Below are 24,297 nucleotides of genomic sequence, written 5' to 3'. Positions count from 1 at the left end.
GGAGTGTCAGATCGCCTCAGCGCTGTCAAAACAGGAAAATCACATTCTTGGTGTCAGTGGCTTTTAGCATGGAAGTGATATTCTAACTAGAACACAACAACAGTATTGTTTCATGAAACAAAGAGTGGTTGACTGTAAACTGCGGCCCTGTTTAATCACCTTACAGCCTTCAATATAAACACCTCTGTGGTGACTTAATATGCTGCATCGAGGGGCGGGTGTAGAGAAATATTCATGGGGTTGGCATGGAGACAAATATAAGCTGATTTAATTAATTTAAACTAACAGCATTTGAGACCGAACCAGGGTGGCCAGGCATTTTATAGCCACTCCTCTACATCCGTCCCTGGCTGCATTTCTTTAGGTTGTATGAGTACATTTAGTCAGGTATTGCATTTAAGTATAATTTTGAGGAACTTCAGGGTTTCCATTCCCAAGACAAGCTTATAAATACAATGCTTTGTTAAAGCAGTGGTTCCATTATTTCTGGTTTGTGACTTTTTACCAAAACATTAGCATCTAGTTGAGGCCTGTTTCACACGTCTAGCACTTCTATAAAAGAGGGATTCCCCCTCTGAACTTCTGATGTGGTTTCATTTAAACTGTTTGAAGTCTAATAAGATTTTAAATTAGCCAATATTTTTGCAAAAACTAAAATTAAGCAAAAAAAAAAAAAAAGATAAACGTGTGTATTGTATTTGTTTTTTTATTTATTTCCTCTTCCATTAATTGTCACACGACCCTTCAGATTTAAGATGCTTATGATTTAATGAGTAAATAAAGCAGTGACTTTTCAACCTGGCTGTTCTACCTCCACCTGACCAGGTGTGTTCAGTCAATCAATAGGTGAAAGGAACTCCAGATGCAGAGCTGGAGACAACTGGTTAAATTAGATATATAAAAAAAACACTTAACACATCCCTTAAATCACAATTTCAAAGATGTTCCCATCAGCCCCGACTGGGTAACTGCATCGTTTGCAAAACCTCATTCTGGTGTCACACATACACACACACACATATCAGTGCCACACACACTGTTGTCACACTCTGGTCTCTTGGAGGAAATCCTCTGATCTGAGGAGGGAAATCCTCCAGCCGCTCCCTTCTTGCAATAAGACCCTTTTGAAAGAGAGAGATTTCTACTGGGGCAACATTTCGTTCTTTCTGGTAACAGTTTCAAAGCTTCACTCCATTGTTTCCTCTCTGCTTTAAACTTCTGTAAATTCAGTGTTGGTTCAGTCACTTTTTTTGTACTCTGTGTTCAAAAGGTTGTTTGCTGTCTGCGATGACGTGATGTCCTCAAGCACTGGACAGTTAAATGGCTCCTGGTTACATATCACTGGTGGATAAATGACTCACAAGGTGTTCAGTTCTTTGATTTCTCAACTAAAAATGTCAGAAGACGGGAAAACAAAAAGAACAAAATTCTGTAGATTAGGAAGAAACTGAAGTGACTAAAAGCAATACCACAACCGTCGCACAAACACACGCCCACAGTACAGTATGTGGTTGTATTGGGCAACAGTGGAATAAGTATTCAGATCCTTTACTTAATAACACAACTTTAAAATACTCCATTACAAGTAAAACTGCAGCATTTTAGATCCTACTTAGAGTAAAAGAACAGTAAATTTATCAGCTAAATGTAGTTTAAGTATGTCGAAATGCAGTTAAACATAAGAGAACTGATGGATTTTCAAATTAATCATTAGTCCAGTGGTTCCGAACCTAGGGGTCGGGCCCCTCCACAGAGCCACAACATAAAACAGAAGGGTTGTGAGATGTTTAATAGGAGAGGAAAGAAGACAAAACAACGCTCTGTTGAACAAATTTCTTTTCATCTTTGACTGTGCAGAAGATGGGAGATCGAAACGCCCACCAATCATCTGGGGATTCTAAATGCAAAATAGTTGCTTGGATGACAGCGAGAATGGCCAAAGATTTCTCTAATTGTTTCCACCCAGTTTTAGCAACAGAGGCTGTGAGAAAGTCTTCAATCTATATTGTGTTAAGTGTTTGGAGACTGAACTGAGTCCAACACACAAATTAAGAAAACCTCATCAATGTGACGACACGTGCAGCATTTAGAAAACGCAATGCAAATACACGTAACCACAACAGCCACAATAGGTTTAGGATGAAATATTGAATATTTATGACTCTTATTTGTCTAAAATAAACCATACATTTGGAGGGAACTGCCAACAACTGATAGAAATATGACAAGGTCTCACAAAGAGATTAGGAACCTCTTGTTTAATCTATAAAACTCACTGCATTTTACAGTCTTATATGTTTTAAACTAAAATTTGAAGAGTAACTGCGAACTGAAACTGTTCCTGTGAAGTTAAACGCTCCCCCTGCCAGTTATGATGTCTGATGTGATCTGAGTTTGACTCTTAAGATGTGATCTTCTATCTGGTCCAGTCTGATTGAGGGAAAACTAATAAGGAGGGAGCAGAAACCTGGTCCTTTCCACCTTTGGTTCTGTTTTTATGGCTTTATTTCTGTTAGGTTTAGTTCTGACATTGATTTAGAATCCAGATTGTTTGATCTCTTCTATTAGGAACCTTTCTTGGGGTCATAATAAGTACTTTAAACCTGCACTGAACTACTTGAGTAAATACTTCAGTCATTTTCCACCACTGGTACTAGGAAACACTGGTTTGTCTTTATCAATGACCATCCATTCATCTGACTGTAACCACAGCTGACTGCTTACTGTACACAGCACCAACTGTTCTCTTTTTCATTTCCTAACAGACCCGTCCAGCTAACTTCTCCTTTTAGTCAAACTGGACAAACTTGCTAAACTCACCCAGGATTCATACTAAAACAGGAAGTCAGATTAACTCTTACTCACCATCATGTGTCACCACGGTACTGCAGTGGACAGTGAATCAGAGATCATTCTCACCGGATTGATCCATTATGGTTTACTATAAATTAAAAATCACCTCCATCCTGTTTCCACGGAAAAATCCTCACAGGTAGTGATGGGTTTCATGTTTATGGACGCAACAGCAGCAGTTTATTTGGGATAACTACAAGAAGGCCACTTTACACTTATTATGTTTTTATTTTATTTAAAGCTGCACTGTATCTTATGTTCTCTCATCAACTAGGATATTAACACTCAAGTTAGAATAAAAGTGTGCAGGTCTTTAAATATGTGAATGTAAGTCAAAAGTGTTACTTATATAAAATACACAGTGAAGATTCCTAGAGAATCAGTAAAACGTTATTTCTTATATATCAGACCACATCAAAAAGTCTAAATATGTTGTTGAAGCTTTCTCAAACTGGAGATACCTGAAGAGAAAATCTCATTCTACAGGTTTTTATTAATTAAACTGTTGTGTGAGTGTGGGCTGACCTGCAGCAGGTGGAGGGAAAGGTCAGTCAGGTCAGGAAAACAAAAAACTAGTTTATTGGCAGGATCTAAAAAACGAGCCAAACAACACGTACATCTACAGACTCTAGTATCAAACTCTGTGTTGATTCTTGTTTATGAGAAAATTGACGAATTGTTTTAGAATCAAAGTTAATCAAAGCTGCTATCCTGTAAAGCAGGTTAATGCAAGTGCTGCTAGATCTCCAAAATATCAGAAATGTAGGGAATAAAAATCCTGAAAGGCTTTCTTTATCTGCTGTGTTAAACCCATCAGCTGTGTCCTGTGTCCTGCTGCAGCACTGACTACAACCCAGGTGATACACGTTAACTCCAACGCACAAACAAGGCCAGGATGTCAAACAAATAAACATCTCAACATTTATTCATCATATAATTCTGTGCAATAATACAATGTACAAATAATCTTTATGCAAGTATTACAATCCATATAATAGTTTATAATTTGTTGGCACAAAATAAAACATAAAATACATTCAAGGTCTGTGAAGGCGTCAGTCGCTCTGCAGAGAGTGACGGAGAGGACTCAGCCAAGTGAAGGAAAGACACAGTCTCAAATCAATGATTGATCATTGATGGGTTTCAGGTTATTTGGGGGATTTGGTCCAAACATCTATGGTTGCGGGTTGTGGAATCAAAACTGTTATTTGGTTAAAAGCACCTGTGTTCTGCACCGAGGCCACCAGGGCAAATAAAGGTAAAATTATTTCATGTCAGTAAACAGAAAGATTCTTTTTACTGTACATAAATATTAATATTATTTGTTTTCTCTCACCAATAAATGAACACAGGAGAAACACTTTTACAGACCGTTTGGTTTCCAAACATTTTCAGGTCTCTAAAAATATCCGCTGTACACAAAATCAACATCACAACACGCTGTTGGTCCAAACTGAGTTTCATAAAGTTACCATGTTGTACCCGAGTGTCTGTGCGCCACGCTGGCTTCAGATCCACAACAACCACAGTCCAACTTGACTCAAAATTCTCAGATAGAAATGGAATAGAGTGGGTTGCCATGGAAACACAGGTTTTCTGCAACAGCACGCCACTGACTTCACGAAAGGAAGCCTCGATCAGCCCCGTCACTGACGGGAAGGATGGACGACGTCTCCAGAACAACACTGAAAACACACACACACACACACACACACACACTTACACTTTTATCTCACCACTGTCCTGTGAAAACCTCGGTATTCTATATTTAAACTGAAGAATTACAGTCTCATTTAAATAAAAAGGTTTTAAAACAATGAAATGCATTGTTATCGCAGTAAAAACAGGGTTTTTTTTCTCCTGAAGACATTCTGGACACAAGGTTTTCACCAGACGGCACATAAACTCTCCTCTCCTGCCACATACATTCATACAACACACTATACAATCAACATTTTATTTATAAATGTACTCTAGTCCTCCACATTCAGGTCTTTGTGACGTAACAACTGGCCAATCAGAGCTTATCATCTTTGTCTAAAATAGCGTGTGATAGGACAGTGTCCTGATGCTGGTGAGCTGCAGCCAACCAGGAAAAAGTGCATGCAGCACAGGAGTCTGCTGTCAGTCCGTGTTTTTTTCAGCCATCATTTTGCTGTTATCATCTGCAGAGAAAACACTGCACTGCAGCAATTAGCTGTCAATCAAAATCGTGCCTTCATTGCTAAACAATTACACCCTGCGTGTTGCATATGAACCCCACAGTCTGTCACTCAGGCGTCCTTGTCATCCGAAAGTGCAACATGTAGCTGCCGGACGTCGCCAGGGGATGTGTCCCGGGGATGTGTTGACTGGATCTCCTCGTAAGGGGGTGGGGGGTTGTCCGGGCTTTGGCTGGACAGGAGCGGGCGGTGACTGCCGTCCGACTGAGGTGACTGGTGACAGCTGGGAGCCTCCTGAGCCAACAGGAGCTGAGTGGGTCCAGGCACCGAGCAGGCGGGGATGCGCTGCCCCCAGCTGCCGTATACCGCCTCCTCGTAGGAGGGCAGAGAGACAGGAAGTCCGTCCACCATCAGGTCCAGCTGGTCTGAGGAGCGACGGCTGCTGGGACACAGAGAGAGTATTACTTTATATACAAGAATCAGGTGTACATGTGATGTCCTGACCAAAACAGATAACATATGGTCCCAGTGTTTTATATTTAACTCTACACGATGATATTTTACTTTATTCTGCACAAAATTAAAACATCTCTACTGCCACTACACTCAATATAGAATTGTATATTATCTGCGTAGAGTGGCATTTGCACAGCGCATGAGAGATATGTCTGTTAAATGTTTTACTCAGGTTTTTTTTTTGTTAAAATCATGATAAACTAAATGTGTTTATTTGAATTGACTTTGAACTGGTTATATTTATTCATTGTTTTAGGCTATCTATCTCTCTTTTCTGCTAGCTGTTACAGCGGACTGATTTGAAATCATATTTGTAGATTTATTTTCCTCCCAAACACAAATATGTTGATGTAAATATTTTTTTAAACAGATTTTTACACTATACAGCACAAGTACCCCTTGTTGGGAATCAGTGCAGTGAATGATGTTCTTCTTACCTGTGTGATTGACAGGGGTAGAGGCGGGACTTGACGACCAGGCAGGCAGTTGTGGTGAGCAGGAAGATGGACACGCCCACTGCTGTTGTGGCCATGCTGGGCATCGAGTCATTCACTCTGTCGTCAGAGTTCATGTTAGGACCGTCTGAGGGGGGGAAAGATGAATGTTGAAAGTAGAAACACAACTACAGAGACTGACAGGCATACTACACAACTATCTGTTGTTGCTAGAGGAACTGATCTACTGTTGCAAGCAAAAACACCAAACATTTGCTGGTTCCAGGTTCAGAAATGTTAAAATTTGCTGCTTTTCTTTTGTTTTGTAGTAGTATAGATTGAATATTTTGGACTGTTTGTCAGACAATAGAAACAGTTTGAGTACGTCATGTTGGGCTCTGGAAACTTGTGGTGTGTGTGTGAAAAAACATTTTACCTGTGCTGCACCACTATGGAAAAACAGGTATTTCATTTCATCAGGGTTTAACATAAGCGGATTATCAAATATAAGATCTATGAGGGGAAGTTTTTCATCTAGTTATGTGGTTTCTTTATGCCCGTGGCAATACGGCAGTAGCTTTCCATGAGGCTCTGACAGCGTCAACACAGAGGAAATGTCTAATGGTTATTATGGTGGTTTTGCCCGCTTCCTCGTTCTGTGCACCAACTTCCTGTAACAGCGTGCTTTGAGTGAATGGCGACAGAGGAAGTCGGAACTGGTCTGAGGAAAGTAAAGCTTCTAGTTCCGCTGCAAAGAGTCTGAGTGCGTCTGCGTGCTACTGTTAAGTAGGTCAAAAGATAAACGTGAGCTGCTGCTGCTGCTGCTGCTGCTGTCGGGTTCTGATGCATCCCAACCTTTTTAGCTAGTGACCCATTAAAACTGATTTTAGCTTTAGATTTACAGTGTTAGTTTTAAAAGTGCTGCACTATAAAACTCCCAGTGGTCTCTCACAGCCAGACTACATCTCATGTCTGGAATCCGCCATAACACATCATTATTTTAAGTATAGCTTCCCTGGGCCTCGGCCAAAACAATGACTCGCTGTCTGCTTCCTGAAACCTCCAAACAAGAAGGAACTGTCATAAAGTGACTAATCGGCCTTTAAACGATGTGATGAGTCACAAATAGATTATAAACCAAGGTAATCACTGAGGAACGCTGTGATGCCCGGGGGTGCTGGGAAATGTCAAGAGATGTTTAGAGAACATCTGCATACTTAACATAAAGAAGGTAATTTTAAACTCCAAACTCAGGACCCAGAGAGAGCAGACAGCTGAGACATCAGAGACCACAGAGTGAACAGAACTACCAAACTGGATGTTTGATCCACTGAGGTAGGTAAATGTTGTATAAAAAACTGGATTAATCAGATTTAGTTTTAGGTTTGTATGAAGAGTCGAGTCATGGAAACATTGAAACACCCAAAACCAGTCTCACCAATGACTGAACTGCAGTTTCCCAAACCCAAAAGAGACGTATTTTGTCTGACTAACCAAAAGTAAAACAGCAGCAAATTCTCACATCTGAGAGGCTGAAACCAGAAAATTGGGGAATGTTTTCTCAGAAAATGACCTGAACAATTAACTGATTAATCACCAAAGAATTAATCAATTTCCTGTCCATTATTACAGAGAACTTACATGATGCTTGCTTCCTTTTTCTACTGCGTTTCAACCTCAACAGATACATAGAAAGCAAACACAAATCCTATATTATTTAGAATCTCCTGAACTCTCACCTTTGATAGGGATGCAGGTAGGTATGGGAGTTTGCCACCTCCCGTGGCGGCACCTGGAGACGCGGACCTTGTTGCTGATGTGGTATCCGGGCTCACAGAAGAAATGGATGGAGCTCTTGTGGGGGAAACCTCGACATGGAGACGGATCACAGCGGAAACCTCCATGTTCTGGCACCAGAGGGTGAGTGCAGTTGGTCTGTCGGCCTGTACGAACACAAAAGTGTCACACAGTGATGAGGGCAGGTTTTTAAAAGGTTTGCACAGAAATTTAAGATTATTAGAAGCCTCGACCTCACATTCTCATAAAACCCTCTTCTTCCTCACCCCGAAGCCGAAGCACTGCACATGCATTTGTTTTTTTTGGCTTTAAAGAAGAGTTTAAACATTCTGGAGGCCAGGAGCTCTCAGAGATTCATCTCAGTTTGCATTTTAACAACAGCGATTTCCTCTCATTTTGTGCTGTAAGTAATTTTAAAATGTCCCAAACACCACATGTGAGTGAACCTATATCATTTACTGGGCAGCTTCTGACTGTGAATCTTTAAATTAACAAAAGAGATGGACAACGAGGACCTTCTGATGGCCCGTGATGATGTTTTTTGTCGTTGTTGTTGTTTCAGCACTCTGTGAGAAGAGCAGCAACAAACACACGGTGAGAGGGTGATTGATGACGGGTGAGTGTGACACCAGCTGTAAAGAGCACTGGTTCATCGGAGACGGCGGTAAGGTGATATTAGTACTGTAAACAAACGCGTGAATAAAAAAAGCCCTATAGATACCTGCAGTATAAAGTATGTTGTGTGCTGCAACTTTGAGCTTTTCCAGCAACTCGCTGCAAATTCAGTGAAAAGCACCCACAACCAGCCTTAGCCAATGGGCAGCTTTGCCAGAGCAGGCAACGCTCTTACCCACTTCCCCTATTTCTTCACCTTCCACCTAAAAAAAAAGTCTGCGTCTGCAAAATGATGGTTTCTATCGCCTCGCAAGCTCCTTAACCCCAAACATTAACATGTGTAGAGCAGGTCAAGTGTGAGGCTGAGGGTGGAAAATCACTAGAATAGTCTCAGTTTATCGAACTCTAATACTCCTACTTACCTTTCATGATTTAAACTTTTGTGTTATTTACACTGTTAGAAAGAGGAAGGAGACCACATTTTGATTAACAAAGGTCCCAAAAGAGTTTGACTGAAGCTCCAGAAAACTAATTTCATCACAACATAAACTATAAACTTTATGAGGGAAAACTGTTCTGATCAGAAGAGGAAGAGCCAGACGGTTAGTTTCGAACCTCTGAAACAGAGTGAACATGTTGAGCTGAACAGAAAGTGGCTACATCCTGCAACTGGCTGCCTAAAGTTCATTTAATGTTTCGCAATCAATCATCATAAAAGCGTGATAGATCAATCCAAACCGCTGCTGAGCGTTTATCTGAACAGTATTTACAATTAAACTGTAATTTTGAGCGATGAAGGTTTTGAGGTTGTTTCAGTATCATTGCTGTGGTACGTCTCAATGAAACAGTAATATATGGTGACATTTATGCTTTTCAGTTTCACTGTTTGTTTGCATAATTTCCCCTTGAATTCTGGGTAAAAATGTTCTTTACAGCCTGACAGTAATCAATGAATGATACCCTTAAAGAAACAATCGAGTATGGGATTGTTTTGGTTGGATAAACCGACATGTCCAGTTCCTCCAACGTTACCTACGGTAGCTCTAACGAATGAATGATGGGAACAGATGCAGTATTACTAAAGCTAAACAGGTGGGGGGGTTCAGAGGTCGTACCTGTGGTGAGGAGCGGTGAGGAGGCCAGGAGGAGGAGTCCACAGACCAGACCGATGCGTCCACACGGCCATGGATAGAGGACTGACCCAGACATCAAACCGGACTTCCTTTAAACACAACAGAGATGGAGAGTCAGAAGTAGAGCACACACACACACATGCACACACACACACACACACACACACGCACACACCACTACAAGCGGTCCTGGTTAAAGGTGACCTCAGAGCTGTGAAAGGAAAGGGGTTTTCAGAGTAAAAGGTGTTGTCAGCTGTGAACGTCCTTTAACATGAGAACTGACTGACAAACCTGTCAGCTGCAGAGTGCCACCACACCTCTGCTGATCAACAAGCAGCTGCACCGATGGAGGTTTTTATTTCGAATTGTTTTGAAGAAAACACGAGATATGAACGTCTGACCTCACGCCTGCGTCCTTCAGGCTAAACTCTAAACAGCAGAATCCAACATGCAAATACATATTTTCTGCAACATTTAATTTAAAAAAAGTTTGTACGGCATTTATAAAACATTAACACATCACTATTAATATGTATGATGTTTTTTGAGCTACTAAGGTCATGTTTTCTGTTCCTTTTTCAAACAGTTCCTATTCAGGGCTGCAACACCATCAATTACCCTGCAGATTATTTTCTCAGTTAATCATTTGGCCTATATAACAGACAACAAAAATATTCCATAATGTTAAGATTATATTATATTACATTAAAGTCACCTTAAACAAGATTATGTTTGGATTTTTTGATTTTAAAAATGACCTAAATGAGTAAACAAATAGCTGGAAATTAATTGATTAACTAATTGTTGCAGCTCTACATTTAAATTCTTTTTTTCTAAAAGCATTATTCATTAGGAGACAAGTGCATTTTGTGCCATAAAGCAACTTCGTTAACACAGCTCTTTGAAATCTTTTAAAATTGTTACTGCATTGTTCCCCTTAGTCTAGTTTTCTACCAACAGATACCAGTAAGAATAGATGAGTAGTCACCACAATTTCCCTTTATGTAATAAATTGAAGATAACTCCAACCAGCTGACACAAGAAGTAAAATTCAGCAGTAGTGTAATTTAACTAGAAATGTGCTCACCTGCAGCCAACACACCTGTGATTACAAACAACAACCCACAGCCTCAAACACAGAAGCAACCTGTAAATATTAATCACACAAATGTAAAGAAATAAGAAAATGTTCTGCTTCGTACTGATCTACTCAAACCCGTCACAACATGACTACAAACCTGCCCGATTTCAACCTTTCAGTCGAGCGATAACGAAACCATCACCTCTGATTGTCTACTGTTTCAACATTGACCATATTGACCCACAGTCGCGCCCGATTCTGCAGAAGCTGAGCAGCAGCCAAAAACTTTCCTCATGCTGAAACCACAACAACCCAAAGCTCTTTCTCTAAATGACTCGCACCAGTTTCATCCTAGACGCGCTCTTCATGCAATAAACCGGTGCCAACAGAGCCAGACCGGTGCTGCATTCAGTGCCAGTCTAAATGCCACAGTGTGTTTTTCAGTGTGTGAAAATGTGTGTGTGTGTGTGTGTGTGTGTGTGTGTGTAGGTGTGCTCTGCTGTCTTGTGTGTGTGTTTTGTGCTTTCATCTTAGGAGAGATGCCAGTCATCTCTGGAGCAGCGAGGGAGGGCCCCCTGCCTCAACATGCCAGTCACGCTCACATGGGCACACACACACACACACACTCACACACTCACACACAGACACACAAAGAATATTCAAGCATTACAGAGGTTTAGTACACACACAAACACACACAAACACACGCACATTCACAGCTCCATCTTATGTGACCACAATTTGCGTGGGAGATCTGCATCTTAGTCATCACGGCCCTCTGTGATATTATAACTTCTACTGTAATGTTTGTGCGGCTCCACAATAATTGTGACAACAGAAAATTCTTTTTAAATTAAATCCTTTTCGTTTGATAACTGCACGTTTATTTAAAACTGACATTACATAACGTAACAGGCCTATGAATGAAGTAACGGGCCTGGCTTCGCTCAGACCGCATTTTCACGAGCGTATGAACAACAAGTGATGCATCAACAATCAGAATCACTTTAAACATCCCTCTAAAAATGTCTTAAATGTCAGTTTTCCCGCTTATTTTAGTGTCAGCTGGCACAACCTCTGCTCTGCTTTGTTGCAGGAGACTGAAGGCTGCACAGAATATGACTGACAGCTTCACTACAGGTGACTTCACACTCCGGGGGACTGGATGTCCTCCTCTGCTGCAGCTGCACTTTGAGTTTCTAATAAAGGAAAACGATTCCTGGAGCAGGTTTCGCTCTGTCTGTGTCTTATGGTCTCCATCAACAACACCTCTCTGCATGGCCTTGGTGGATTTAAGGTTGTTCCTAAAACAAAGGTTGTTTTTATGAGTAAAATGTCGAGTGGTGGACAGTTTGGTGTCAAATGCTGCCAAATTTAATACATTAATTTATAAATTAATGTGTTAAAAAACTGAAATTAACTGTAATAAACACATTTTCGTCTATGTGATAGACTTATGTATTTGGAAATAAAACAATTCATTGAATTCTATTCAGTCATTCACTAATAGGCCACAATAATGTAATGTTTTTAAGTTTAAATACCTCCATTTGGGGCCTTTTCCAAGCAAATATTGATATATGACACATATTTCTTAAAAGTCTCCTTGCCACCCTCTCGCCACCCCATGAATATTCTCCAGATCCGCCCCTGAAAAGGTCACTCGCTGATGACATGTTCGACTGACTAAACCCACCCTGATTATGTGTATACACTCATAGTTGTGGTTCAGATGAAGGAGTCAAACAAATGCCACATTACGTTTGCGTTAAATGATGTAAAAACAACCTTCACTGCTGTAAACACTGCGTGACTGGTAGCTCTTTCTTGGAAATATCTTCTGGCACACAGGAAGTGATGCGTTTTTATGTTTCCAGCCACAACAGCGATTTTTGTTTGGCGCAAACAGAGGAAGAGCAGGGTGGTTAGCAGGGAGCGATGATAGCACAAACAGAACCTACAGGAACTTCCACAGGAGGAAAATCCCCCGGGAAAAACTCCAGGAAGTGTTTGCGTCGTCTTAATCTCTGAGAATGAAACTCAGACCCAACAGCTGAATCGTGAGGATGACCACTGGTAATCCACTTTGACTCAGTTACAGTTGGCTCGTAGTAGTTATAGGTGTTGAGTGTCTTCGCCCACTGAACCACATCTGACAATCTGGTTGATCAGTAGCTGCGGAGGTGACTCCCGCTCAGCCATGTTGAACTTTGCTCTTTCTGCTCTGCTGCTTTACAGTATATCTGCAACAAGCAGGTGAAACCCTGCAGAGAGGAGGAACACTGCTGATTTACAGTTCAGTGTGAGTTATCTTCTCTTGTATTACAGCAAAAACATGTGATAATAAATAACACCCTATTGTTTCACATTTCATTATGACACACAAGTGTACCACGACTGTTCAGAGACCCTCTTTAACAGCTCAAAAACCACTTTTAATCAGCTCAGTCCTTCAGAACTTAACCTGAAACATAAGAAACACACTTCAACACTTTCCTACAATAAAGGTGAGAAGAAATGGAAAAAAGCATTTAAAAAGGAAAGAAGTCATGTATTTTACTATTATAAACCAGAGAATATTTGGTGCTTTTGCTAGATTATTGTTCTTTCCATCAACTAATCAGTTAATTAACTAATTATAGTGAGAATAAACTCTTAAACTGAACCCCTACAACTCTAAAAACCTCTGAAATCCACTGTAATACTCCTGGAATTCCCTCAAACCCCCCAAAAATTAAATTAACTCTTAAAGACCCTTGAGTGGATTACTGTGGAATCTCACACCCCAGGGACCCTATAAAGTCCCCCCCCAAACCTCCAGAAACCCCCAGAAACCCTGTCAGTCAAAGCCCTATGGCAGCCGCTCTGTATATTTCACAATAACTTCTTTTATTTTTACACATTCAGCAATTAGGAAGTAAACCAAAACCTCAACAAATATTTAAACTTCCTCTATATACTATATTTAATGTAATATGAGGTGGGTTTGCTTTAAAGTGGAGGTGCTGGGTCTGGTCCACGGGGCGGTCGGGGTCTGCATTGCTTTGAACAACCAGTGTACACAATACACACACACACACACACACACACACACACAGTAGAAGTGCTTATGCTGCATTACTGAGCACACAGTGGGGTGTTACAATGTGGTAACACACAGACATAAATGCTTTTATGACTTTATCAGCACTTCAAAGTAAGTGCTGGTTAAACTTTAAACTATTTAAGTCACAAAGTCTGAGAAACACTAAAAGACTATGAATGAAAGAAGAAGTTTATTTTTGGATCACCGGCGGTTCAATGATGTACGAAGACTGTAAATGTAAAATAAAACAACAAAGCTCAGATTACACCTTCCTGCAGGTGAATCACACACCGATAACTCCCTCACAGCCGTTTAAGTGTGTGTATCTGCTGCATTCAATGTCCCCTCCTCACAGTGATTAATGAAGTTGGATTGAATAGAATTGCTTTTAAAAAGTCAGCCAGGTGTTGCTATGGAGAACAAGCCATCATACTTCAGTCTTATCTGTGAGTAAAGTGGTGCCGTGTGAGGTAAGGGAGAGTCACATCGGGGCAGGTGTGTCTCTCTCTCCACACACACACACACACACACACACACACACACACACACACTACCAGGAATCTGTTTTTTTCATACACCTGAACTGATAAAATTTCCGTTTTCAATTACATTACAACAATATAAAAGAGAGAAAAGCACATTGGAGACGCTGGATTGAGAGTGATTGGTGCTTTTGCTGGAGAAGATCGATAGACTAATTTATTAATCAACTAATAGTTTGAGCTCTAGTGAAAATAAACTCTCCTATAGCATTAAAACAGACAGTCAAAGACCCGCTGAGTGAACCCTGAACCCGCTTTAAAGGACGGCTGAGGGTCCCTATAGTAACAGCTCATCCTTCGTTACTCAGCAACATCAGCTTCGTGATAATAATCGATTATTAACCATCGGGCCTTTATTGCGGGTGAATCTCTGTAACATCAATAATCAATAATGTGTGAAGTCAAACTACAAGAATAAGAAGAATTCATCCGACTTTATGAGATAAACAGAGAAAAAGAACGCGGCTCCTGTTTCGTCCACAGTGAATCAGATCAATCGATAGGAGATATTATTGATTATAATCGCAGCTCCTGACGATCGGCTGCAGCCGCCGGGAGGTAAAGTTAAAAAAAAAAACACCTCCTCTCTTTTGAATGGAGCACAAAATGTCTCACCTGAGAGCCGTAAGAGAGGCAGCAGCGGTGCGATCCTGAGCGGGGGCGGCCGGTTCGGGTTGCGGGGGTGAGACAGGAGGGGTGAGACAGGAGCCGGTCTGGAGTGTGGGTGGTGGGGGGCTGCAGAGACTCCGGGTGCAGGTCTACAGACAGATGTGAGGATGTTAAAGTGAAGACGGATCAGACCTCCGCCGTCAGCTGACTGATCGCGGCTCCTGCTCAGCAACAAGTGGGACCTTCTCGGCTGCTGTCTCCCTGACTCATCGATCAGCTGTGTTTGACACACACACCCAGGCCTCCTATTGGCTGCCGCCCGGCCGATAAGCCCCGCCCATCTGCGCGGCACCGTCATATTCTGGAAACACAAACCACAGGACACACACCCTCTAACAAATTAGTTCCTCTCCCACTCTCTCACACACACACAGTTAATCAGAAAAAGGAAACTGTGACACAAATTTATATAAATAACAAAAAATATGTGTTAAAAATACAATTTGTGGTAAAGTTTAATGGTGGCACCTCTTCAATAAACTAAACTAGAGCCAATGCCAGCGGCTCTGCACAGTGCTTCAGGTGCAATGTTAACCATGTTCACCATAAGATAATATAAAATAAACCTTTATTAATCCCCCGTAGGAGAAATTCAAACTACACACAGCAGCACTGGGGAATATAGTGCAATAAAAAGAGAGTACAGTGTACATAGATAATAATACAACATATAAAACTAGAAATTAAAGATATATACTCTATATGCAATAGTGTGCAATTTAAACTGTACATGTGAAATTTAAGATAAATAATATAAGTTTGGTCTTCATTGTGTTGTTGTTATCTTACAGCTGTTTGTATCTACAGATAAATTATAAATCCTACTCGAGCCATGTTGAACCGCCTTATGTTTACAGTAGCCCAGAAGGGACAAACCAAACACAGGCTTTAGGTAGGGCCTTTTTCACTGTAGTTTGTCCTGCACGAGCCGTATTCAGTTGGTTGCAGCTGCCACTAAATCTTACACACTGGTCCTTTAATTACACACCAGTGTTAATGGGACTCCCCGGTACCGGTCCATACCGCAGTGGCCCGGGTCAGAGTCCAACATGTGACCCTCTGTCTCCCCTCACTATCAATTAAAAGGCAATCAAATCTCCCCCGACCATAAAAATCACGTTTAAAACTGAATTAATACTAAAATTTGAAAACTAAAACACTTTAATAAAGAAACTGTCGTCATCGCAGTGGTGGCGCAATAACATAAACATCACTCACTTTAATTATCTCTGCATTACATTCATCATTCCTTACAGTCTAACTTTACTTTTTACTGATATATCTAGTTTTTAGGGAGTTGTTTGTTCTCCCGTATTGTTTGTGGTATTGTTTCTGCACTGGTACCAAAATGGTGGCCTAGTTTCATGTTTGCACCAACATCTTTTCCTCTTTGACAATCAATAAACTATAAGCAATAAAACCTCTATCCTGTATTTATTAAGTGCCAGATTGAATGCACATCTTAAATTGGCCGCTAATGAAAAGAAAAACCTGAAAATATCCTTTATTTTCTGAGCTGGTGAGGTCTAAACACACACACACACACACACACACACACACACGGGGACCACAAACACAGCTGTCCTGTGGTCTATAATAGCTGTCATTGTTTGGAGGGGCCCACCCTGTAGGCTGACTGTTTACAGTAAAAGCTGAAGAGTTGCAGCCTGCAGAGTTGCAACCTGCTGCTTAGTTACTTTGACTGACGGGCGACTTGACGGAAGTGCTAAAAATACAACGGCGCTGACTCTGCCTGCTGCTGTAATACAGCAGTTTCTTCAGGGTTTCCACTGTTAGCTGGTCTACAGTATCATCAGACGGGCATGTGGGAGCTTGCAGGAAAGCAATGAGTCAAACCCGAGGGACGTTTTTCTCAATTTAGATCTCATTATCACAATATCTGACGCAGATCTGAGGCTCATCTATCACATATCCTCATCCAACAGTGTAAAGTTTGTTCATTAAGGCCTTCAGTTACTGATCTATAATCTATAATCTATATATTTTTAAAGGAAGGATGTTGGGTTTGCTTCAAGAACACAGTGTAATTATTTTATGAGCGATAAAGCAGCTCTTGTGTATCAGTTTGGGTTATTGTACAATGTCTGTACAAGGCAGAGAGATCAGTCTAGTCCACTGGTTCCCAGCCAGGGTGTCCCAACCCCCAGAAATGGATTTTTTTAGATATATGCATTATATCACTGCATTTCATTCATTTCTGTTAAGAAAACTAAATGAAATTGCTGTTTTTAAAGATTAAAGTTATTATTTAAGATATAAACTCACACACAGGGAGACGAAAACACGGCATTTCTCAAAAGACAAGCCTAATATGTAAATATGATTCTAAATACTAAAATAAAATACTAATACAGAGGAAGAAAGTGAAAAATTATCAGGTAAACTGATCTCTGATGTAATATTCACAGGAAATCATTTGCTCAAACTTCCTGCAGTTGCTGTGTTCACTATGTGAGTTAATTGTACAGTTTATATAGATAGTTAGGCCTATGTATTGAATATAATATAAAATATGTCACTTAAAGGGTTCCTGGTCTAATCTAACAGAATAATAAGTATTTCGTTGAATTATTGATACACAGATAGATTGTGAAGGATTAACAACACAAAGACATTCAGCAATCAGACAGAGAAACACAATTCTCAACATGATTTATGTCCACATGCAACTGTTCTGCTCCTCCGATTCACAATTCAGACAAACAAGAACATTTAGTGCCAGCGAGCGACGTGCGGCACATCAGGGAGGTGGGAGTGCCGGTGTCGTTGTGCAATACGAGGTAATATTTAACACTACTATGCTAAATGTATTCATGTTGACACTCTGCTACCAGGATAATATCCAACGCTCACTGTATATATGTTAACATTCACAGCTGAAAGGCCACCATACAGAGAATAAACCCTTCTGATTTACAACATGGCCTTCCCTCTGGCTCAGATTAAAGATGCATTAAAGCTGCCACAGACGACATAAACACACATGGACGCTGTGACGTCACCCACAAGTGTCTGGAGAACCGGTGTGGAGCTCAGTGTGGTCGAGCTCGGCCTGTTGCCATCTCCTCCTGGTCGATCCAAACACGAGCAGAGACGTGGAGCGTGGGTGGAGCTGAGGCGGCTGAAAGTAGTCTGGTTACTGAAACCCTACGACGGCACACACCTGACCAGACCAGAGCGACCACGCCCCGTAAAATAATACAGAACTTTAAGCCTTGATGTAATTGTAATGAGTGGGTTGTCATCAGTGGGGAATTTAACAATGGAGACCAAAACTATTTGTTTGTATCAGGCTGTAAACATTGTTGGGACTCATGGAGACACTTGCTACTTCTTGTGTCCCTTTCTCCAATAAATACATTTATTTCTGAAGAGTCTATTAGAACTGTACGACCATGTCTTACTTCTACACCTCTTCTGTACAAATGACGGGTCTGTAGAGAACAACATATCAAACACAGAACAGAAAACAGACGCCATGGTTGACTTTTACAAAATCTGTATTTGCAAAACAAACAAAAAAAAAAAAAGAAGTAAAATTTGCAAAGTGAAGTCTATGTTTTTTTTTTACAATACCAGTGAAGTTTACAAAAACAAGATGGTGCAGGAACAGTTGCTGGAATCCGATGTTTGACAAAAACATGTCAATACTGCAACAGATCAACAAAAAAAAAAAAATCAGCTTTTACACAAGAGGCGAGTCGATGAGAGAAAGAATTCATCTGTTTCTTTTTGTCACATATTTTATAGAGTAGGCTGGTTGGTCAGTAGTGGTTCACTCAGTCCTGAAAGGGTTGGGGGTTTTTTTTCCAAGAAACAAGACTACTCAGTTAACAGGACAATCCCCAAAACATGCCCCTAAGCAAGGCACTAAACCCTGAACAGCAGCACCGGAGCTGCTCATTGGCGACTAATAAGAGAAATCAACAGAAATCTTTTGGAAGCTCTGCGGTGTGAAGCAGGGAGGTACTGAACAGAAACGAATCCCAGCCGTCCTTGCTTCTGGAAAAATCCCTTTGGACCGAACCTCCCTTCGGACAAAACTCAACTGAGGTGAGAAGAGCGCCGACTTTGAGGCACTCAGTAACCACGTTTGTTAGATAAAAAGTCACCCTGAAAAAACCCTCAATCTGAAAGTGGTCTCAGCAATTTGGAAACTTGTCAGGAATGTTAATGAGAGCTGTAATTTTTTAACGCATCAACCAAAAGACGCAAACAGCACTTGGCACAAAAACGACATCAAAGTTACTTAAAAGACTTTTTAAGGTGAGAAGAGACGAGTGACGGAAGTCAACTTTCATCCTCTCCAACAGTTGTAGTGTCAAGTCAGACTCATTATCCGTTGAGTAGTGATTGTAAATGTTAAGGCATGAACTCATGAATATGCATACAAACATACCCTCGCAGAACTCCCATGCACACACACACACACACAACAGTAGATTCAATAACAATGTAGTTACAGTCTACCTAATAACATCAATCCACAGGTAGAGTGAACAGATTTTGGATTTTCACATTGTAAATCAAAAGGAAAACTGATAAAAGTTGGGATGAGGCTCAAGATAAACAACATTAGAGTCTGTAATACCATAGAGAGTGTGTTTGTTTACAGGTAGGATGAGGGACAACAGAGTATTCAGAGCCACTATTAGGAAAATAAATCATCCAAGAGTTCATTTTAAGATAAAGTCTGAATATTCAGAGACTAAAGTTGACAATTTATGGGAAATAAAACTATTTACAGGAAATATCACCAATAAACACCTTCTTATCGCAGGTTTTAGGATATTCAAATGAAACAAGTTCGGGGAAATGATGTATGAGTCAACAAACAGACACAGCAGGCAAAGTCCAAACACAAGTAAAGACTGTAGTTTGTAGTTTAGACTTTCAGGAAATGCTAAAACATGTACGTAATCCAATGAATTTAATCATAACGACACTTTGATCTCAAAGCAGCCTACTTTTACTCCGTTGGGACTTACTTTTTTCTCATAATATTACTGATTCCCAGAATCTCAGATTATTATCTTTTCCTATCACTGGCCCCAATATTATCAAATGTATAAATCCCATTAGCCAGCCACCCAAGGGCCTCTCAAACAGTAACAGCAAGAAACACATTTACCAGCATTTAGCAGGAGGCAGGTCCTAACCTTCATTATAAAGTCTATTTGTAGTCAACAGCTGTTTTATTTAAAGCATAGTAAGTGATGAACCAAAATGGATTTAAAAGAAATGGGATATTCAAATATGAGATTCTGAAGAAAAACACTCTCAAAATAGAAAGTGTCTCATCCACTCGAACTACAGCTGATTGTCATTCAGTCTATTGTTTCTTTCAGCTCAGCCATCGTGTCTCTGATTATAAACTATAAACATGAAACATGACAACACGTTTCGTAACCTGTGAGTCATTATTGGCTTGTCCCACTTTTGACCAGACCCACAAAACTGACACAGCCTAAGATTTACTGTCTGCGAGCTGCCAAGGAGACAAAGTACAAAACGCCTACCAGAAATGTCTTCTGAGTGAATGTTTTGTGTCCGGGACAAAGATTACAATTAACCTACGTTTGAGCCTGCAGTCAAAACAAACTAGTCCTGAAGCTCCACCAGCCCGGGCACGTAAACACGATGATACACGTTTCTAAGAAAAGAAAACTAAATTTTCTCTGCTCACACCGATTCTAAAACAGCATGCAGGAAATGTTAATTGTGTTATATGAGTCCACTGAGTCCAGAGACAACACAGTTCACCTACTTGAAAACATGACTACAGCATGAAGTTACAGACACTGATGCCTGGAAGGAAGTATTTCTACTGTTTACAGTGCAGCCCTAATGGAGCCAGCATCACCTCAGTAACCGCAATGACAAACATCCTGGTGGATAATGCTGCTTTATGCGGTAGTTAGTGATCTTCCAAGAAAAGCAGCTATGCAGTGTTAATACACAGGATAACAGTGAGTTTCATTCACTGCTCACATCTTTCTCTTTAAACCGTAGCTCGCTGTGCTTTGTAGAAATTATCAACATTGTTATTATTATATTATTATCAACAAAACAAACAGCTTGGAATAAAAGCTACTTCCTCTGTGCTGCTACTCTTCGTAAAAAAAAGGCCTCAGTCGTTGATTGTTCACTGTATCAGGAGAGCTGGAGTACAGTGCACCTACAGCGGCAGTATAGGATTAGTAGCAGTATATTTATATTAATATACTGTATATGTATGTAGAAAAGTACATAAGAGAACAGCAAGTGTGCTTCACCATCCAAAATTCCTCAAAGTGTGAGAAAATGTTTCTCTGCGTTCACTCTCAGAGCACGACATTAGTGGGAAGTATTCTGGGTTCAGTATTTAAAACCAGTTGTGAAAAAGGCTCCGTGAATGAGCTCTCGTCTAATGAGAGGAGGCTCTCTGCAGCAGCTGAACTGGAAGACATAGAAGGAATGGAAACAGCAGCCTTGGCATAGAGAGGGGGAATGTGTCTGCAGGCCATGTTTATGTGCATCTCTGTGTCGTGTTACCTTGAGAGGCATGAATTAGTAACGGCCTTATCTTTAATTTCATCTTCTATATAAATGACTGTTCATCGCTAGAGAAACAGTGTGAAACCACGGCTGTCGGCTGATAAAAGACGCCTCCGATTCCAGCTCGAGGAACATCAGGGCAGAAGTGGGTGGATAATAACAAGACCTGGGTCAAACTGAACTGTAATTAATTCTCCATGGTTTCATTCAGCCTGCTGGGTGATGTCTGGCGGGGGGGACAATCAGAGGAGTTTATTTTATCATTATTTTTAAATGACTGATCTGTGTTGATGTGAAAAAGCCTCATATACTTTGTACTTTGTTATTAACTTTTATCATGAAAGCTGTTTCCAGTAAATCAACAAAATCTCTAAAAAAAAATACACATTTTCATGTTTAAGTTTTTACACGGCTGATGATTATTTGGGATTATTTTCTATTAGAAAATTAACTGAGGCATTTATTCTCCCTCAGTGACATCCAGAACAAGTTGACGCAGGTCTCATACATTTTTTTTTAGCTCATGCATGCATGTGTATATTATTAGCTGCTGTTCTTCACTAAAGTGTTTCCTGCTTTCTAAGTACTTCTGTTATCTTTCGGTCTAATGGGCCACTTTCACAGAACACACATGAATTCAGACATTCACACCTTAGGAGCTTAACAGATGCAATTCCTTGGAGATATTAATCCAAACAAAGCAGCTTTTCTTGCTGATCTGTCACACTCCTTTCTGCGTGTGATTTTGAGTAGGGTTTTTTTCTTTGTCGCTAATAAATAAGGTTTTCACCAGATGACAAAGACTACTGTTTGCTAATGTCACACGTCCCACACGATGAGGTGGATGCAGGAGCGCTGTGATGCATTAACTAGGCAATCAAACATTAATTGATTCAACATGATACGAACACTCCTGCACATCAGCAGCAGCTGCTGTGTTGATGACGTTGTAAGGAAGCGGACATTTACCACAGACTAAAAACAACTCGCTGGTTGCCTAAAAAATAGCTCATGTTCATTTTCTACCATAAATCAGCCGACATAGTTAACATAGTTAAAAAGAGGGTGGGGGGAAAGCCAACTCTTCTAAAGAGAAAAAGAATAAATGCTTCAACAGGGGTAGGATCTATTATACCCATTACACTTTAAAAGGGGGTGTATTCTTCATTTCTCTCTGCTTTTAATGCTTCTGTAAAACCTTTCCTGCTCCGAGTGGCATCTTGACCACCGAGGTTTAAAGTCCAAAAGTTCTACTTGATCGGGTCTAAAAAAAGAAACCAAAATAAAATGTCTAGTGTCTATTTATCTTCTTGCTGGAATCAACCTGGGAGTGCAGCTTCTATCTCTCCTCGACAGTGCTTCAAAAATCATCACATCTCTCTCTAAAATAAACCAGGAAATCATAATAATAAAACAATCACAAAATAGAGATAGTAAAACATCAAAGCTGATATATATCTCTCTATGTTCATTGTACTTACACAGGAAAATAAAGAGGAAATAAGAGAAAAATTCATCTGTTAAAAAAAACACAACTCCAGTGTTTACCTTTCGACGTAGTGTATGTTTGCTTGTTTACAACAGGAAGCTAGTATTTATTTGGCTACAAAATAAGAGTCCCAAAAAGAGATTTCCTCCCTCAGTAGTAAGTTCTGGGCGTGGCGAGGATCCGTCCGTGAGAGAAGTCCTTGTAGTGAAAAAGTTTGGCTTCCAGATAGTGAGATAAAATGTCTCTCTCTCTCTCTCTCTCTCTCTCTCTCTCTAAAATCAGCCAGTGGGCTCACGGCTCCTTCAAAGCATCTGATTAGTGTGCAAAACCCCACCTTCACACTTGAAATCCAGGTAAGGTCCAAATGGAAAAATAAAAACAGCCTCAGTCCGTAATCTTTCCATGTCAGGACCTGATCAGTTAAAACAAAAATGTTTACAAGAAATGGGCTAAAAAAAAACACTCAACAGGCAAGTTGTGGCTTCTCCGCTCTTCTCTCTCCGCAAGATAGAGCTCACACACGTATGAGCCATAAAACACTGTCGTCAACAGTGTTGGCAACATATGCTTACACACATACACGCACACACACACACACACGCGCACACACACACACACACACACACACACACACACACACACACACACACACACACACACACACACACACACACACACACACCGCCTTATTGCCTCTTATTGAGGGAGTACACTCCCCACAGTTCAGTGATTCACATAAGAAAAATAGAATACTCCTGCACACCCACTTTACACTTTGCAGCTCACAGCACTTTCCCGAGAGTTTTCAGCCCTCTCGTCTGTGACCTCTGACCTCTGTGGGCCCTTCCTCTGTGTGCAGGAGTATTCTGTTCCATCTGAACCTGCACGCGCTGCCCGCCCTCCAGTGTCTGGAGGTCTCAGTGTCACATAGTGTCTCATCTCATCCTGTTCTGCCTCATCAGAGGGACGATGCAGGACGGTGGACCTGCCTTCGTCAGGAAGGGGTGCTTGAGGAGCTCGCTGGCTGTGGCCCTCTGAGCCGGGTCTCGCACCAACATCCTGTCCAGGAAGCCCTTGAGCAGAGGGGAGACCTGGGAGAAGGAGAGAAATCATCAGAGTCAGTCAGGTGTTAATAAAGGGGTAATAAGTGTTTATTGCTCTATGGCACAAAATGGGGAAATGACAGTGATGTTAATCAATCAAACCACATGAACACAGTCACCCAGTTGGTTGTGAAATCAGTTAACAGTTTAATTTGAGGTTCAAAAGTGATAGTTGAAGTGTAGTTTAAGTGAATTTATTTCATAAGTAATGTCCCCTGATGTCTACATCGACTCAATATTGAGACCTGTTCAGTGATATG

The 24,297-nt window shown here is 40.7% G+C and overlaps 2 protein-coding genes across 4 annotated transcripts in view; both read right to left on the bottom strand.

Moving 5' to 3' along the window:
* Window positions 1–3,751: 3,751 nt before the first annotated feature.
* zgc:152863 (uncharacterized protein LOC562658 homolog) lies at window positions 3,752–15,112 on the bottom strand. 2 transcript variants are annotated; one of them, XM_051398657.1, is made up of 5 exons: window positions 14,834–15,112; window positions 9,493–9,599; window positions 7,705–7,908; window positions 5,969–6,113; window positions 3,752–5,457 (listed from the first exon to the last, which is right to left on the bottom strand). In XM_051398657.1, exons 2-5 carry the CDS (start codon window positions 9,584–9,586, stop codon window positions 5,127–5,129), a joined length of 774 nt encoding a protein of 257 aa, XP_051254617.1. In that variant the 5' UTR covers window positions 9,587–9,599; window positions 14,834–15,112; the 3' UTR covers window positions 3,752–5,126. The 2 variants fall into 2 exon arrangements, with proteins under 2 accessions (XP_051254617.1, XP_051254619.1); XM_051398659.1 differs by having other exon boundaries at window positions 3,752–5,454; window positions 14,834–15,108.
* A 3,278-nt stretch (window positions 15,113–18,390) lies between these two features.
* The window catches only part of pak4 (p21 protein (Cdc42/Rac)-activated kinase 4), a 35,069-nt gene continuing 29,162 nt past the window's right edge, over window positions 18,391–24,297 (bottom strand). For both annotated transcript variants that reach the window (XM_051398609.1, XM_051398610.1), the window contains exon 11: window positions 18,391–24,025. In XM_051398609.1, coding sequence (XP_051254569.1) covers window positions 23,870–24,025 — 156 coding nt within the window. In that variant the 3' untranslated portion in view covers window positions 18,391–23,869. The remainder of the gene's footprint in view (window positions 24,026–24,297) is intronic.

Source organism: Dicentrarchus labrax, unplaced genomic scaffold, assembly GCF_905237075.1.
Source record: "Dicentrarchus labrax unplaced genomic scaffold, dlabrax2021, whole genome shotgun sequence".
NCBI classification, from domain to species: domain Eukaryota; kingdom Metazoa; phylum Chordata; class Actinopteri; family Moronidae; genus Dicentrarchus; species Dicentrarchus labrax.
Note: the sequence above shows the minus strand (reverse complement) of the source record. Positions and strands in the feature narration are given on the sequence as shown.